Source organism: Littorina saxatilis, linkage group LG8 (genome assembly GCF_037325665.1).
Source record: "Littorina saxatilis isolate snail1 linkage group LG8, US_GU_Lsax_2.0, whole genome shotgun sequence".
Taxonomy (NCBI): Eukaryota; Metazoa; Mollusca; class Gastropoda; order Littorinimorpha; family Littorinidae; genus Littorina; species Littorina saxatilis.
In genome coordinates this window covers 72,278,434-72,294,132 of record NC_090252.1, presented here as the reverse complement: position 1 = coordinate 72,294,132, position 15,699 = coordinate 72,278,434, and the positions used below count along the sequence as shown (strand labels likewise).

Sequence of the window (15,699 nt, the reverse complement as noted above, 5' to 3'; positions counted from 1 at the left end):
TTCTGTGAAAATTGAAGCCAATAAAATTTGAGTTGAGTTGAGTTGAGTTGAGAATGGACAAGTACTTTTCAAACTCAAAATTCTCTTTATACATTCTATAATTATAATAAAACTCATTGTTATTTATTTCTGAATGCCAGGTTTGGACAAACTGCTCATGATTCTTTGTTATTCACAGCAGTGGATGTAAAACAATCACAAAATAAGGTCCTGTATGCATCATAATTTATACTTGTAGCACTTGATTTTGTATTGTGGTCGGTGATCCTAAACACAATGTATGCATACATCTGTGCATGATTTTACTTTAAGAATAAAATGAAACAAGAATGGAACAATTAATGACTTCTCTGTAAGTGTGAACTGTGATTTAAAACATTACATGCCCTCTTTTCTCTCCCTCTTTACAACTTTACTACTGGCCACTTTCTGTGTGTACAGTCATACTGATACATGATGTTTGTTTTCCCAAACACATGAGCAAGCGAGTCTGGCATTGTCACTGTTTCTTGCTGCGTTTCACGGCTTGTGTTTGCAGCTGCTCCTGGTTCACATCCACTGCTTGTAGAGGCTCAGCTTCTCTGTCCAGCCAGTTTCCAACTAGCTCTGGAAGAACTGCGAGTCTGAACACTTTCAAAGCTTTCTCCACACACATTGCCCAAAAATCACAGTCAGGCAATACTCAGACAATAACTTTATCCACAGTAGTCCACACCATGAAATCGCAGTAGGAGGAACTGGTCATAACAATCTGGCACTGTACTTGACTAAAGTATGGGTGGTCCTTGCGCAGACAAAGCATCCCCTCACTGTTAGATTCCAAACAGAAATGGCGGTCTGCCACAGCACACTCAACAGCTGACTCCTTGAAGGTGAAGGGACGTGTGTGCAGGTTTCTCCAACTCCGGCCATGCAGGTTTCTCCAACTCCGGCCATGCAGGTACAGTGTGCTGACAGTGTGTTGCCATCAGAAGTGGCGATGGTCCAAGGAGAAAGTGCTGGTTCATTAAGGCGTTGTGAATGAAGAACCTGAAACATAAATTGAAGATCGCACAAATCAGCATTCAGCTAGGTCAATCGAATGAATATAACTCTAAGACGCACATAATGTCAATGTGCTTTACAACCTCAACAATGAAAAGTAAACAACAGATTTTTAACTGAATATGAACATGAAGCTCATTATAAATATAATATTTTGCAAGCTATTTCAAAATATAAATATATTCAAGACTATCTACAGCTTTTGTCGTAGTCCAGAATACAAACTGAAGCGAAGAATATATCAAAGACAAAGCCTCAACACAATATCCTGAACTGCAACTTACAAGTGAAATCTGCAACACAAGACAGAGAACACTCACGTTCATTCATTATATTTATAAACTGAAAGCACATTCTTACCTTTGCAGAAATGACAGAGTTCTGACAGCCATCAGGGCTGTAGCGCTTGACATCCCTCACCCAGCCAGAGACAAAAAGTCGGTAAGAATCCAAACGTTTGTAAGCTTTCAGCTGCTCACATACATGTGTATGCACTCTTCTTGCCAAGCACAAAATAATTTACGATGTTGATGTAACTCAGCTCTGGCAGATCGTCCGGATTTGCTGACAAGCACCTGGTTGGAATGTCATACGGATCATTCCCGTCACTCTCCAAAATCTTCTGGTGGTATCGCCGCCTCTCCTCTGGTAACAATCGCTCAGAATATGCTTGCCGGGTCGCTGTTTCTCCATCTGGCTTTCAAGGCAAGGGAAGTCACTCCAGGAGGCATTGTTTCCCGTTTTTCAACGGTTCACAGCGGTTTTTACTTTTCTCTTTGAAATGAAACGATGAAAAGAAGAGAAATGGAAAGACAGGCATGTTGTTGGGACATAAACAGAACAGAGAACATAAGGGGAAAATACTGTGTTTCAACAACTTCAAGCAAGAAAATGCAAACACTAAACACTCCCGGCAGAGAAAACCCTTAATTGACCTTGACCTTTGACTGTGTTTGAGATCAGTTATTTTCGTACTCGGCTTGTAAAATAAACAAAATAATATCCAAACAACAGCTATTTTAAGATAAGAGTGTGTGGAGAGATCTTGTATTCAATTATAGTAATCACTGAAAGACATAAAACTTAGTTCAGAAGCGAATCCTAGAAACCCCTAAATAATGGAAAATGTGTTGGCTAAACAATTCATTGTTTACGTAAATAATTCATTGTTTACGTAAATAATGATTTATTTAGCAACATTGCTGATTGTTTATAAACAATGTAATATAAGTCTAAATAATATATTGTTTACGTAAATAAATCATTATTTACGTAAACAATGAATTATTTACGTAAACAATGAATTGTTTAGGTAAATAATGAATGGTTTACGTAAACAAAAAAATATTTAGATTTGTTTTACATTGTTTATAAACAATTACTTATTTAGCACATGAGCTTCTAAATAATGATTATTTAGCTAAAACTGGTGAAAAAAACATGAAAAAGCATCCAACTCATTATTTGACAAACGGAATGCCATAGGTAACCACTGGCTATTTGTCAGATGTGTCGTTCTCCCACATTTGAACGATGCTGTAGTGCGAGCCGGTCAAAATGCCCTTTAGTTGTCAAACCACGTTCTCTTTTTCCGCGGTAACTGTTTTGCGTTCCGGACCGGAACACACTAAGGAGATGATCATTGACTATTTCTGATTGGACAATGATGCCAACGCTCACATGACCCTAGCTACAATGTCAAGGTCGGAAAGTCGTGAATATGGGCGTGGTGTGTGTTTGGTGTCAACGTCATGTTGTGTGTTGTGTGTACATGTCGTGTTGTGTACAGCGTCCTACTTACCCGTTCGCTTCATCGGCTATGATGTGGACCTTCCTGTCTTCACTGCGTGCAGCGTCATCACACCACGCCGCCACTGCCAGCCGGCCTTTCTTTGTCCAGTCCTTCCAGCCCAACCAATACGCCATGTTGACCTGTTGCACGGTGAAGTCTGGCCGCGCGACAGTGTCGCCTTGCCTTGCCCTGGCCACAGTCTCCCTCAGCTGATGGGACACCAGGTAGGCAGCAGCCTGGCCGTCAGGTCGTGTCTGTATGTTGAACACTCTGTCACACCCGTCAAGGGACCAGGACACACTTCGCAGCAACAATAAAATCGTCTTGGCTGTTCCCGGACCTCCGTGCAAGATCCTGACATCGTCGTCGTCGTCGTCGTCAGGAGTGTCTTCCAGCAGCTCCACCTGGCGGGGAAACAAGGCGATCCTTGTCAGGTCCCTCCCGTGCTCCTCCCCCACGGCGTGTACCACGTGACCTTCAGTCCACAGCTGTAGTCTGGGCTGGGTGCTCAAGAACATCTCTACCGTCGTCAGCGGCACGGCGAACCTGCCAGCACACACCAAACCTTCAGGTGCTTGTTTTAGAGGGATGGGGAGGAAAGAGGTGGGTGGTGAGGGGAGAGGTGGGTGGTGAGGGGAGAGGTGGGTGGTGTGGGGAGAGGTGGGTGGTGAGGGGAGAGGTGGGTGGTGAGGGTAGAGGTGGGTGGTGAGGGGAGAGGTGGGTGGTGAGGGGAGAGGTGGGTGGTGAGGGGAGAGGTGGGTGGTGAGGGGAGAGTGTGGGGAGAGGTTGGTGGTGAGGGGAGAGGTGGGTGGTGTGGGGAGAAGTGGGTGGTGAGGGGAGAGGTGGGTGGTGAGGGGAGAGGTGGGTGATGAGGGGAGAGGTGGGTGGTGAGGGGAGAGGTGGGTGGTGAGGGGAGAGGTGGGTGGTGGGGGGAGAGGTGGGTGGTGAGGGGAGAGGTGGGTGATGAGGGGAGAGGTGGGTGGTGAGGGGAGAGGTGGGTGGTGAGGGGAGAGGTGGGTGGTGAGGGGAGAGGTGGGTGGTGTGGGGAGAGGTGGGTGGTGAGGGGAGAGGTGGGTGGTGAGGGGAGAGGTGGGTGGTGAGGGGAGAGGTGGGTGGTGAGGGGAGAGGTGGGTGGTGAGGGGAGAGGTGGGTGGTGAGGGGAGAGGTGGGTGGTGAGGGGAGAGGTGGGTGGTGAGGGGAGAGGTGGGTGGTGTGGGGAGAGGTGGGTGGTGAGGGGAGAGGTGGGTGGTGTGGGGAGAGGTGGGTGGTGAGGGGAGAGGTGGGTGGTGAGGGGAGAGGTGGGTGGTGAGGGGAGAGTGTGGGGAGAGGTGGGTGGTGAGGGGAGAGGTGGGTGGTGGTGGGTGGTGAGGGGAGAGGTGGGTGGTGTGGGGAGAGGTGGGTGGTGTGGGGAGAGGTGGGTGGTGTGGGGAGAGGTGGGTGGTGAAAGGAGAGGTGGGTGGTGAAGGGAAAGGTGGGTGGTGAGGGAAGAGGTGGGTGGTGTGGGAAGAGGTGGGTGGTGAGGGGAGAGGTGGGTGGTGAAGGGAGAGGTGGGTGGTGAGGGGAGAGGTGGGTGGTGAGGGGAGAGGTGGGTGGTGAGGGGAGAGGTGGGTGGTGAGGGGAGAGGTGGGCGGTGAGGGGAGAGGTGGGTGGTGAGGGGAGAGGTGGGTGGTGAGGGGAGAGGTGGGTGGTGAGGGGAGAGGTGGGTGGTGAGGGGAGAGGTGGGTGGTGAGGGGAGAGGTGGGTGGTGAGGGGAGAGTGTGGGGAGAGGTGGGTGGTGGGGGGAGAGGTGGGTGGTGAGGGGAGAGGTGGGTGGTGAGGGGAGAGGTGGGTGGTGAGGGGAGAGGTGGGTGGTGAGGGGAGAGGTGGGTGGTGAGGGGAGAGGTGGGTGGTGAGGGGAGAGGTGGGTGGTGAGGGGAGAGTGTGGGGAGAGGTGGGTGGTGAGGGGAGAAGTGGGTGGTGAGGGGAGAGGTGGGTGGTGTAGGGAGAGGTGGGTGGTGAGGGGAGAGGTGGGTGGTGAGGGGAGAGGTGGGTGGTGTGGGGAGAGGTGGGGGGTGAGGGAAGAGGTGGGGGTTGAGGGGAGAGGTGGGGGGTGAGGGGAGAGGTGGGTAGTGTGGGGAGAGGTGGGTGGTGAGGGGAGAGGTGGGTGGTGAGGGGAGAGGTGGGTGGTGAGGGGAGAGTGTGGGGAGAGGTGGTGGTGAGGGGAGAGGTTGGTGGTGAGGGGAGAGGTGGGTGGTGAGGGGAGAGGTGGGTGGTGAGGGGAGAGGTGGGTGGTGAGGGGAGAGGTGGGTGGTGAGGGGAGAGGTGGGTGGTGAGGGGAGAGGTGGGTGGTGAGGGGAGAGGTGGGTGGTGAGGGGAGAGGTGGGTGGTGGTGGGTGGTGAGGGGAGAGGTGGGTGGTGTGGGGAGAGGTGGGTGGTGTGGGGAGAGGTGGGTGGTGAGGGGAGAGGTGGGTGGTGAGGGGAGAGGTGGGTGGTGAGGGGAGAGGTGGGTGGTGAGGGGAGAGGTGGGTGGTGAGGGGAGAGGTGTGGGGAGAGGTGGGTGGTGAGGGGAGAGGTGGGTGGTGAGGGGAGAGGTGGGTGGTGTGGGGAGAGGTGGGTGGTGAGGGGAGAGGTGGGTGGTGTGGGGAGAGGTGGGTGGTGAGGGGAGAGGTGGGTGGTGAGGGGAGAGGTGGGTGGTGAGGGGAGAGTGTGGGGAGAGGTGGGTGGTGAGGGGAGAGGTGGGTGGTGTGGGGAGAGGTGGGTGGTGAGGGGAGAGGTGGGTGGTGTGGGGAGAGGTGGGTGGTGAGGGGAGAGGTGGGTGGTGTGGGGAGAGGTGGGTGGTGAGGGGAGAGGTGGGTGGTGAGGGGAGAGGTGGGTGGTGAGGGGAGAGTGTGGGGAGAGGTGGGTGGTGAGGGGAGAGGTGGGTGGTATGGGGAGAGGTGGGTGGTGAGGGGAGAGGTGGGTGGTGAGGGGAGAGGTGGGTGGTGTGGGGAGAGGTGGGTGGTGAGGGGAGAGGTGGGTGGTGAGGGGAGAGGTGGGTGGTGAGGGGAGAGTGTGGGGAGAGGTGGGTGGTGAGGGGAGAGGTGGGTGGTATGGGGAGAGGTGGGTGGTGAGGGGAGAGGTGGGTGGTGAGGGGAGAGGTGGGTGGTGAGGGGAGAGGTGGGTGGTGTGGGGAGAGGTGGGTGGTGAGGGGAGAGGTGGGTAGTGTGGGGAGAGGTGGGTGGTGAGGGGAGAGGTGGGTGGTGAGGGGAGAGGTGGGTGGTGAGGGGAGAGGTGGGTGGTGAGGGGAGAGGTGTGGGGAGAGGTGGGTGGTGAGGGGAGAGGTGGGTGGTGGTGGGTGGTGAGGGGAGAGGTGGGTGGTGTGGGGAGAGGTGGGTGGTGTGGGGAGAGGTGGGTGGTGAGGGGAGAGGTGGGTGGTGAGGGGAGAGGTGGGTGGTGAGGGGAGAGGTGTGGGGAGAGGTGGGTGGTGAGGGGAGAGGTGGGTGGTATGGGGAGAGGTGGGTGGTGAGGGGAGAGGTGGGTGGTGTGGGGAGAGGTGGGTGGTGAGGGGAAAGGTGGGTGGTGAGGGGAGAGGTGGGTGGTGAGGGGAGAGGTGGGTGGTGTGGGGAGAGGTGGGTGGTGAGGGGAGAGGTGGGTGGTGAGGGGAGAGGTGGGTGGTGAGGGAAGAGGTGGGTGGTGAGGGGAGAGGTGGGTGGTGAGGGGAGAGGTGGGTGGTGAGGGAAGAGGTGGGTGGTGAGGGGAGAGGTGGGTGGTGTGGGGAGAGGTGGGTGGTGAGGGGAGAGGTGGGTAGTGTGGGGAGAGGTGGGTGGTGAGGGGAGAGGTGGGTGGTGAGGGGAGAGGTGGGTGGTGAGGGGAGAGGTGGGTGGTGAGGGGAGAGGTGGGTGGGGAGAGGTGGGTGGTGAGGGGAGAGGTGGGTGGTGTGGGGAGAGGTGGGTGGTGAGGGGAGAGGTGGGTGGTGAGGGGAGAGGTGGGTGGTGAGGGGAGAGGTGGGTGGTGTGGGGAGAGGTGGGTGGTGAGGGGAGAGGTGGGTGGTGTGGGGAGAGGTGGGTGGTGAGGGGAGAGGTGGGTGGTGAGGGGAGAGGTGGGTGGTGAGGGGAGAGGTGGGTGGTGAGGGGAGAGGTGGGTGGTGAGGGGAGAGGTGGGTGGTGAGGGGAGAGGTGGGTGGTGAGGGGAGAGGTGGGTGGTGAGGGGAGAGGTGGGTGGTGAGGGGAGAGGTGGGTGGTGAGGGGAGAGGTGGGTGGTGAGGGGAGAGGTGGGTGGTGTGGGGAGAGGTGGGTGGTGAGGGGAGAGGTGGGTGGTGAGGGGAGAGGTGGGTGGTGTAGGGGAGAGGTGGGTGGTGAGGGGAGAGGTGGGTGGTGAGGGGAGAGGTGGGTGGTGTGGGAAGAGGTGGGTGGTGAGGGGAGAGGTGGGGGGTGAGGGGAGAGGTGGGTGGTGTGGGGAGAGGTGGGTGGTGAGGGGAGAGGTGGGTGGTGAGGGGAGAGGTGGGTGGTGTGGGGAGAGGTGGGTGGTGTGGGGAGAGGTGGGTGGTGAGGGGAGAGGTGGGTGGTGAGGGGAGAGGTGGGTGGTGAGGGGAGAGGTGGGTGGTGAGGGGAGAGGTGGGTGGTGAGGGGAGAGGTGGGTGGTGAGGGGAGAGGTGGGTGGTGAGGGGAGAGGTGGGTGGTGTGGGGAGAGGTGGGTGGTGAGGGGAGAGGTGGGTGGTGTGGGGAGAGGTGGGTGGTGAGGGGAGAGGTGGGTGGTGAGGGGAGAGGTGGGTGGTGAGGGGAGAGGTGGGTGGTGAGGGGAGAGGTGGGTGGTGAGGGGAGAGGTGGGTGGTGAGGGGAGAGGTGGGTGGTGAGGGGAGAGGTGGGTGGTGAGGGGAGAGGTGGGTGGTGAGGGGAGAGGTGGGTGGTGAGGGGAGAGGTGGGTGGTGAGGGGAGAGGTGGGTGGTGAGGGGAGAGGTGGGTGGGGAGAGGTGGGTGGTGAGGGGAGAGGTGGGTGGTGTGGGGAGAGGTGGGTGGTGAGGGGAGAGGTGGGTGGTGTGGGGAGAGGTGGGTGGTGAGGGGAGAGGTGGGTGGTGAGGGGAGAGGTGGGTGGTGAGGGGAGAGGTGGGTGGTGAGGGGAGAGGTGGGTGGTGAGGGGAGAGGTGGGTGGTGAGGGGAGAGGTGGGTGGTGAGGGGAGAGGTGGGTGGTGAGGGGAGAGGTGGGTGGTGAGGGGAGAGGTGGGTGGTGAGGGGAGAGGTGGGTGGTGTGGGGAGAGGTGGGTGGTGTGGGGAGAGGTGGGTGGTGTGGGGAGAGGTGGGTGGTGAGGGGAGAAGTGGGTGGTGTGGGGAGAGGTGGGTGGTGTGGGGAGAGGTGGGTGGTGAGGGGAGAGGTGGGTGGTGAGGGGAGAGGTGGGTGGTGAGGGGAGAGGTGGGTGGTGTGGGGAGAGGTGGGTGGTGTGGGGAGAGGTGGGTGGTGAAGGGAGAGGTGGGTGGTGAAGGGAGAGGTGGGTGGTGAGGGAAGAGGTGGGTGGTGTGGGAAGAGGTGGGTGGTGAGGGGAGAGGTGGGTGGTGAAGGGAGAGGTGGGTGGTGAGGGGAGAGGTGGGTGGTGTGGGGAGAGGTGGGTGGTGAGGGGAGAGGTGGGTGGTGAGGGGAGAGGTGGGTGGTGAGGGGAGAGGTGGGTGGTGAGGGGAGAGGTGGGTGGTGAGGGGAGAGGTGGGTGGTGAGGGGAGAGGTGGGTGGTGAGGGGAGAGGTGGGTGGTGAGGGGAGAGGTGGGTGGTGAGGGGAGAGGTGGGTGGTGTGGGGAGAGGTGGGTGGTGAGGGGAGAGGTGGGTGGTGTGGGGAGAGGTGGGTGGTGAGGGGAGAGGTGGGTAGTGTGGGGAGAGGTGGGTGGTGAGGGGAGAGGTGGGTGGTGAGGGGAGAGGTGGGTGGTGAGGGGAGAGGTGGGTGGTGTGGGGAGAGGTGGGTGGTGAGGGGAGAGGTGGGTAGTGTGGGGAGAGGTGGGTGGTGAGGGGAGAGGTGGGTGGTGAGGGGAGAGGTGGGTGGTGAGGGGAGAGTGTGGGGAGAGGTTGGTGGTGAGGGGAGAGGTGGGTGGTGAGGGGAGAGGTGGGTGGTGTGGGGAGAGGTGGGTGGTGAGGGGAGAGGTGGGTGGTGAGGGGAGAGGTGGGTGGTGAGGGGAGAGGTGGGTGGTGAGGGGAGAGGTGGGTGGTGAGGGGAGAGGTGGGTGGTGAGGGGAGAGGTGGGTGGTGTGGGGAGAGGTGGGTGGTGAGGGGAGAGGTGGGTGGTGTGGGGAGAGGTGGGTGGTGAGGGGAGAGGTGGGTGGTGAGGGGAGAGGTGGGTGGTGTGGGGAGAGGTGGGTGGTGAAGGGAGAGGTGGGTGGTGAAGGGAAAGGTGGGTGGTGAGGGAAGAGGTGGGTGGTGTGGGAAGAGGTGGGTGGTGAGGGGAGAGGTGGGTGGTGAAGGGAGAGGTGGGTGGTGAGGGGAGAGGTGGGTGGTGAGGGGAGAGGTGGGTGGTGAGGGGAGAGGTGGGTGGTGAGGGGAGAGGTGGGCGGTGAGGGGAGAGGTGGGTGGTGAGGGGAGAGGTGGGTGGTGAGGGGAGAGGTGGGTGGTGAGGGGAGAGTGTGGGGAGAGGTGGGTAGTGAGGGGAGAGGTGGGTGGTGTGGGGAGAGGTGGTGGTGAGGGGAGAGGTGGGTGGTGAGGGGAGAGGTGGGTGGTGAGGGGAGAGGTGGGTGGTGAGGGGAGAGGTGGGTGGTGAGGGGAGAGGTGGGTGGTGAGGGGAGAGGTGGGTGGTGTGGGGAGAGGTGGGTGGTGAGGGGAGAGGTGGGTGGTGAGGGGAGAGGTGGGTGGAGAGGGGAGAGGTGGGTGGTGTGGGGAGGGGTGGGGGTGAGGGGAGAGGTGGGGGGTGAGGGGAGAGGTGGGGGGTGAGGGGAGAGGTGGGTGGTGTGGGGAGAGGTGGGTGGTGAGGGGAGAGGTGGGTGGTGAGGGAAGAGGTGGGTGGTGAGGGGAGAGGTGGGTGGTGAGGGGAGAGGTGGGTGGTGAGGGGAGAGGTGGGTGGCGAGGGGAGAGGTGGGTGGTGTGGGGAGAGGTGGGTGGTGAGGGGAGAGGTGGGGGGTGAGGGGAGAGGTGGGTGGTGTGGGGAGAGGTGGGGGGTGAGGGAAGAGGTGGGGGTTGAGGGGAGAGGTGGGGGGTGAGGGGAGAGGTGGGTGGTGAGGGGAGAGGTGGGTGGTGAGGGGAGAGGTGGGTGGTGAGGGGAGAGGTGGGTGGTGAGGGGAGAGGTGGGTGGTGAGGGGAGAGTGTGGGGAGAGGTGGGTGGTGAGAGGAGAAGTGGGTGGTGAGGGGAGAGGTGGGTGGTGTGGGGAGAGGTGGGAGGTGAGGGGAGAGGTGGGTGGTGAGGGGAGAGGTGGGTGGTGTGGGGAGAGGTGGGTGGTGAGGGGAGAGGTGGGTAGTGTGGGGAGAGGTGGGTGGTGAGGGGAGAGGTGGGTGGTGAGGGGAGAGGTGGGTGGTGAGGGGAGAGGTGGGTGGTGAGGGGAGAGGTGGGTGGTGAGGGGAGAGTGTGGGGAGAGGTGGGTGGTGAGGGGAGAGGTGGGTGGTGAGGGGAGAGGTGGGTGGTGTGGGGAGAGGTGGGTGGTGAGGGGAGAGGTGGGTGGTGTGGGGAGAGGTGGGTGGTGAGGGGAGAGGTGGGTGGTGAGGGGAGAGGTGGGTGGTGAGGGGAGAGTGTGGGGAGAGGTTGGTGGTGAGGGGAGAGGTGGGTGGTGTGGGGAGAGGTGGGTGGTGAGGGGAGAGGTGGGTGGTGAGGGGAGAGGTGGGTGGTGAGGGGAGAGGTGGGTGGTGAGGGGAGAGGTGGGTGGTGAGGGGAGAGGTGGGTGGTGTGGGGAGAGGTGGGTGGTGAGTGGAGAGGTGGGTGGTGTGGGGAGAGGTGGGTGGTGAGGGGAGAGGTGGGTGGTGAGGGGAGAGGTTGGTGGTGAGGGGAGAGGTGGGTGGTGTGGGGAGAGGTGGGTGGTGAGGGGAGAGGTGGGTGGTGAGGGGAGAGGTGAGTGGTGAGGGGAGAGTGTGGGGAGAGGTTGGTGGTGAGGGGAGAGGTGGATGGTGTGGGGAGAGGTGGGTGGTGAGGGGAGAGGTGGGTGGTGAGGGGAGAGGTGGGTGGTGAGGGGAGAGGTGGGTGGTGAGGGGAGAGGTGGGTGGTGTGGGGAGAGGTGGATGGTGAGGGGAGAGGTGGGTGGTGTGGGGAGAGGTGGGTGGTGAGGGGAGAGGTGGGTGGTGAGGGGAGAGGTTGGTGGTGAGGGGAGAGGTGGGTGGTGAGGGGGGAGGTGGGTGGTGTGGGGAGAGGTGGGTGGTGAGGGGGGAGGTGGGTGGTGTGGGGAGAGGTGGGTGGTGTGGGGAGAGGTGGGTGGTGTGGGGGGAGGTGGGTGGTGAGGGGAGAGGTGGGTGGTGAGGGGAGAGGTGGGTGGTGAGGGGAGAGGTGGGTGGTGAGGGGAAAGGTGGGTGGTGAGGGGAGAGGTGGGTGGTGAGGGGAGAGGTGGGTGGTGTGGGGGGAGGATGAAAGTTCCAGTTAAAATTCAAAGTTGCGGGATTTTGAACAAAAAAAGAAGAGAAATCAAGCCAAGGTGAAAAGAGGGGAGGCGGGAGGGGGAAAGTGAGAGAAAGTGTGTGTGTGTGTGTGTGTGTGTGTGTGTGTGTGTGTGTGTGTGTTGGGGGGGTAGGCTAGGAGAGAGGAGAAAGAGAGAGAGGGCGTATGCTGACCAAACTGACACAAGTGGTGATACCTGTCTACTGCCTCGGTGCTGCCTGCAAGTTGGGGACACAGCGCTCCGCGTTTAACTCAAGTAGCTGTTAATTGGACAGTAGCAATATGGTTGCGTGTTTGTGTGTGCGTGTGTGTGTGTGTGTGCGTGTGTGTGTGTGTGTGGTTCGGTGTGTATGTGCAGAAACACATTAAAAAAAATTGGAAAGCCGATTCTATGATCATTTCTAAGTTCAAATGGCACCAGATGGCACCATTTTGCTTCTTTGGACCAACAATTTTTCCGGGGGGGGGGGGGGGGGGGGGCATGCCCCCGGACCCCCCAGCAAATTCGGGCGCTTCACGCCCATCACATTCACTTTCGATTCTAAGTGCATCCCCCCCCCCCTTACAAAGGAACTGATCCGCCCCTGATGTGTGTTCGTGTGTGTGTGTGGTTTGGTGGGTGTGTGTGTGTGTGTGTGTGTGTGTGTGGTTTGGTGGGCGTGTCTGTGTGTGTGTGTGGTTGTGTGTGTGTGTGGTTGGGTGTGTGTGTGTGGTTTGGTGTATGTGTGTGTGTGTGGTTTGGTGTGTGTGTGTGTGTGTGTGTGTGTGTGTGTGTGTGTTTAAACTGTTTTATTCATTTGTGCATTATTTACAAAAAACGCATATTGAGTAAACAACAACAAGCATAATGCTTATAGTGGTGTTTACAGTTGGAAAATTACATATAAATGGCGGCTATTGTACAGTTTAAATGAAGAGCAAGCAAACATGAAAGGAAAATTGAATGAAAATTGTACATCAAAACAAAAATCCGTTTAAGAATACATATGTATGTGTGTGTGGTTTGGTGTCAGTGTGTGTGTGTGTGTGTGTTGTTTGGTGTGTGTGTGTGTGTGTGTGTGTGTGTGTGTGTGTGTGTGTGTGTGTGTGTGTGTGTGTGTGTGTGTGTGTGTGTGTGTGTGTGTGTGTGTGTGGGTGTGTGAGTGCAGTTTTTGACATAGCGACAAGACAACTCACCCAGCGACCAGCGCCCTGTAGACCTCGTCCCCCATCCTGGCTGCGTCGCCCTGTGTGTCGTGCTTTAGGCAGGCTGTCCACCACTCCTTCAGTCGCTGCTCGTTCAGTCGCTGCTCGTTCAGTCGCTGCTGCTCGTTCAGTTGCTGCAGTTGCTGCAGTCGCTGCTCGTCCGGCATGTCGTCCTTGGTGAGACACAACCTGGTGACGTCATGCCCTGGCTGCACTCCCACACACCGCTCTAACCGCTCCAGGCTGACCTGGTACACACATCACATAGTGCTGACTTAGTGTGAGTCATACAACACTCCCACACACCGCTCTAACCGCTCCCTGACCTGGTACACACATCACATAGTGCTGACTTAGTGTGAGTCATACAACACTCCCACACACCGCTCTAACCGCTCCCTGACCTGGTACACATATCACACAGTGCTGACTTAGTGTGAGTCATACAACACTCCCACACACCGCTCTAACCGCTCCCTGACCTGTTTTTTTCACTCAGACTGCTCCTGTCTATCTATCAGATATGTTGAATGTATACATTCCCTCAAGACAGCTTCGCTCTTCCAGCGATTCTCGGATGCTTCGCATTCCTCATGTCAGAACTAAAGCCTTCGGCCACAGGTCCTTTCCTATGCAGCCCCTAAACTATGGAACTCTCTCCCATATGACATCCGCCACATCGACTCAACCCCTTCTTTCAAAGCAGCTTTAAAGGTCCAGACCATGCTGTTTTAGCGTCAAAAACGCTTCGAATCGTGTTCCTGCGCGATCGAACACTTCCCGATGTTTGCAGTTAGTTAGAAAACCACTTTCTTACCGTCTTCAACAATGTTTGGTTTACTTCGGAATCTTCTAAGGCCGTAATCCGATGAATTTTGTGACCGAAGCGACGGATTTCTTCTCCAAAACGACCCGCCATTGTGCCGCGTGATCTTCGCGAGACTGGCTTATGAATAAATTATTCGTGACGTCACACAGTGTGAAGATTGTAGTTTACCAACATGTCAACAAGCGTAACTGCAGACGAAAATGAACCGTACATGTTCGAACTACCAGTTTCTCTCCTCGAATCAAGCATGAAAGATGTGGAGAAGGCGACTTCCAGCAGTAGTGAAAAGACAGTGACGATGAAAATTGCGACTCTGTTTGTCTCAGCGATCAAAGGTAAACACGCCCGCTCTCTGTGCTGAACTTATCGTCTGCTTTCGAGTCTGTGCTATTTTTTCACTCTCGCCTTGTCAACGCACTCGCGAATAAGTGGGATATTGTTTAAGTGTTCATGCATTGCATTCACGAGTAAAAGAACAACAGCTCATCGCAGTTTTAACTGTTCTTGATTATTTCAGAGACTGGTGTCAGAGTGGCCACTGTACCTGTTGTATTGTGTGGGAGGGGCAGATTTGAGAGAGAGAGGAAGCTAGCCTGAGGTACATTGTAGAATGAAAACTTGCAGGGGAGCAAGAATGCATCACCAGCCACGAAGGTGTACATACAACTTTTTTTGAGGTGCCTATATTTGTTTGATTTTTAAATGTATGTATTTGTTGTTGTTTGTAAAGGCTATCAAAAAATCTGTTGTCATTTAAATTTGTAACACTCAGTCACATATAGTTTCACACACACACACACAAGATTAACTCACTTGCATGCCCACAGAAGAAGTTTGCTCTTCACATTGTTCTGTTGTTGTTGTTTTTATAATGTAATCATTGTAACATCAACACTCAGTAATAACCAATATTACAACACAATCACTTTTTCATACAATACACTACAATACAATACAATACAATAACTTTATTAATCTCTAAAAGAGAAATTACATTGCTGAGCGTTTGTGTCCGTAATAATAACATACATAAAACATTCAAAATAAACATTTGTTCTTTGTCCTGAGAAAATATAGCACATTGGTTATCACATAAGAAAGTATATTAAAAATAAATTAACATGCATTCACCATCAACAATGCACAAAAGAAAGTCAGCACCTTGCCGGTTATCACATATTGTCTAAGAGAGTAGAATGCAAAACAAAATCAACAATACTGAAACAATACAGAACACTGACCCCGTGCATCAGAGCGACAACACCAGCATCTACCGCCCCACCTGAGAATTGAAGATGTGAATTGCAGATGGAATAAACGAATTTCTGTAGCGTGTGGATCTTGCGGTTGGTTGTCTGAATCTGTTGCTCCTGTCTGTCCGTCTACTGTCAAATTCCGGTCTGAGTGGGTGCGAGTCGTCAGCCAAAATCTTCTGTACCTTGTCAGTCAGTCGTCGTTCATGTGTTGATGTGAAATTGTCCTGCTTCCTCCCAACCACCCCACTTGCTTTCCTGATGAATTTATCTAATCTATCCCTGTCTTGCTTGTTGATGTTGCCACCCCAACACACGGAGCCAAAGTACAACACATTATTGCACGTTGAAGTGTAAAACATCTGAAGGATTTCTTGTCTGATGTTAAAAGACCTGAGTTTTCTCAAAAAGTACAGGCGAGAGTGGAGTTTCTTCACAAGGGCATCAGAGTTTGGTTTCCATGTCAACTTATTGTCTATAATCACCCCCAAATACTTATACTGCTCTACCTTCTCTACGACCTCCCCCTTGATCACTATCTCCCTGTGTACATGTTCCCCCCTCCTGTTGTCCATTATCATTTCCTTTGTCTTCCCCACATTAAGCTCTAAATAGTTGTTTTCACACCACCCCACAAACCTATCTACCTCCTGCCTGTAGTCAGAGTCGTCGGGGAGCAAAGGAGGGAGGGAGAGAGAGAGGTACGAAGGAAGGGAGGGAGAGAGAAAGGTACGGAGGAAGGGAGGGAGAGAGAGAGGTACGGATGAAGGGAGGGAGAGAGAGAGGTACGGATGAAGGGAGGGAGAGAGAGAGGTACGGAGAAAGAGAGTGAGAGAGAGATAGAGGGAGCAAAGGAGGGAGGGAGAGAGAGAGGTATGGCGGAAGGGAGACAGAGAGAGGGGGCAAAGAAGGGAGGGAGAGAGAGAGGTACGGAGGAAGGGAGAGAGAGAGAGGGAGCAAAGGAGGGAGGGAGATAGAGAGGTATGGAGGAAGGGAGAGAGAGGCAGCAAAGGAGGGAGGGAGAGAGAGAGAGGTACGGAGGGAGGGAGAGAGAGAGGGAGCACAAGAGAGACAGAGAGAGAGAGAGGTAAGGAGG

The 15,699-nt window shown here is 56.1% G+C and overlaps 1 protein-coding gene across 1 annotated transcript in view; it reads right to left on the bottom strand.

Moving 5' to 3' along the window:
- The window catches only part of LOC138974295 (uncharacterized), a 57,883-nt gene extending 45,031 nt beyond the window's left edge, over nucleotides 1–12,852 (bottom strand). Inside the window, exons 1-2 of the mRNA XM_070347015.1 lie at nucleotides 12,513–12,852; nucleotides 2,846–3,382 (exon numbers count right to left, since the gene is read on the bottom strand). Of these exons, the coding sequence (XP_070203116.1) occupies nucleotides 2,846–3,382; nucleotides 12,513–12,688 (713 nt within the window). The 5' untranslated portion in view covers nucleotides 12,689–12,852. The remainder of the gene's footprint in view (nucleotides 1–2,845; nucleotides 3,383–12,512) is intronic.
- Nucleotides 12,853–15,699: the final 2,847 nt, after the last annotated feature.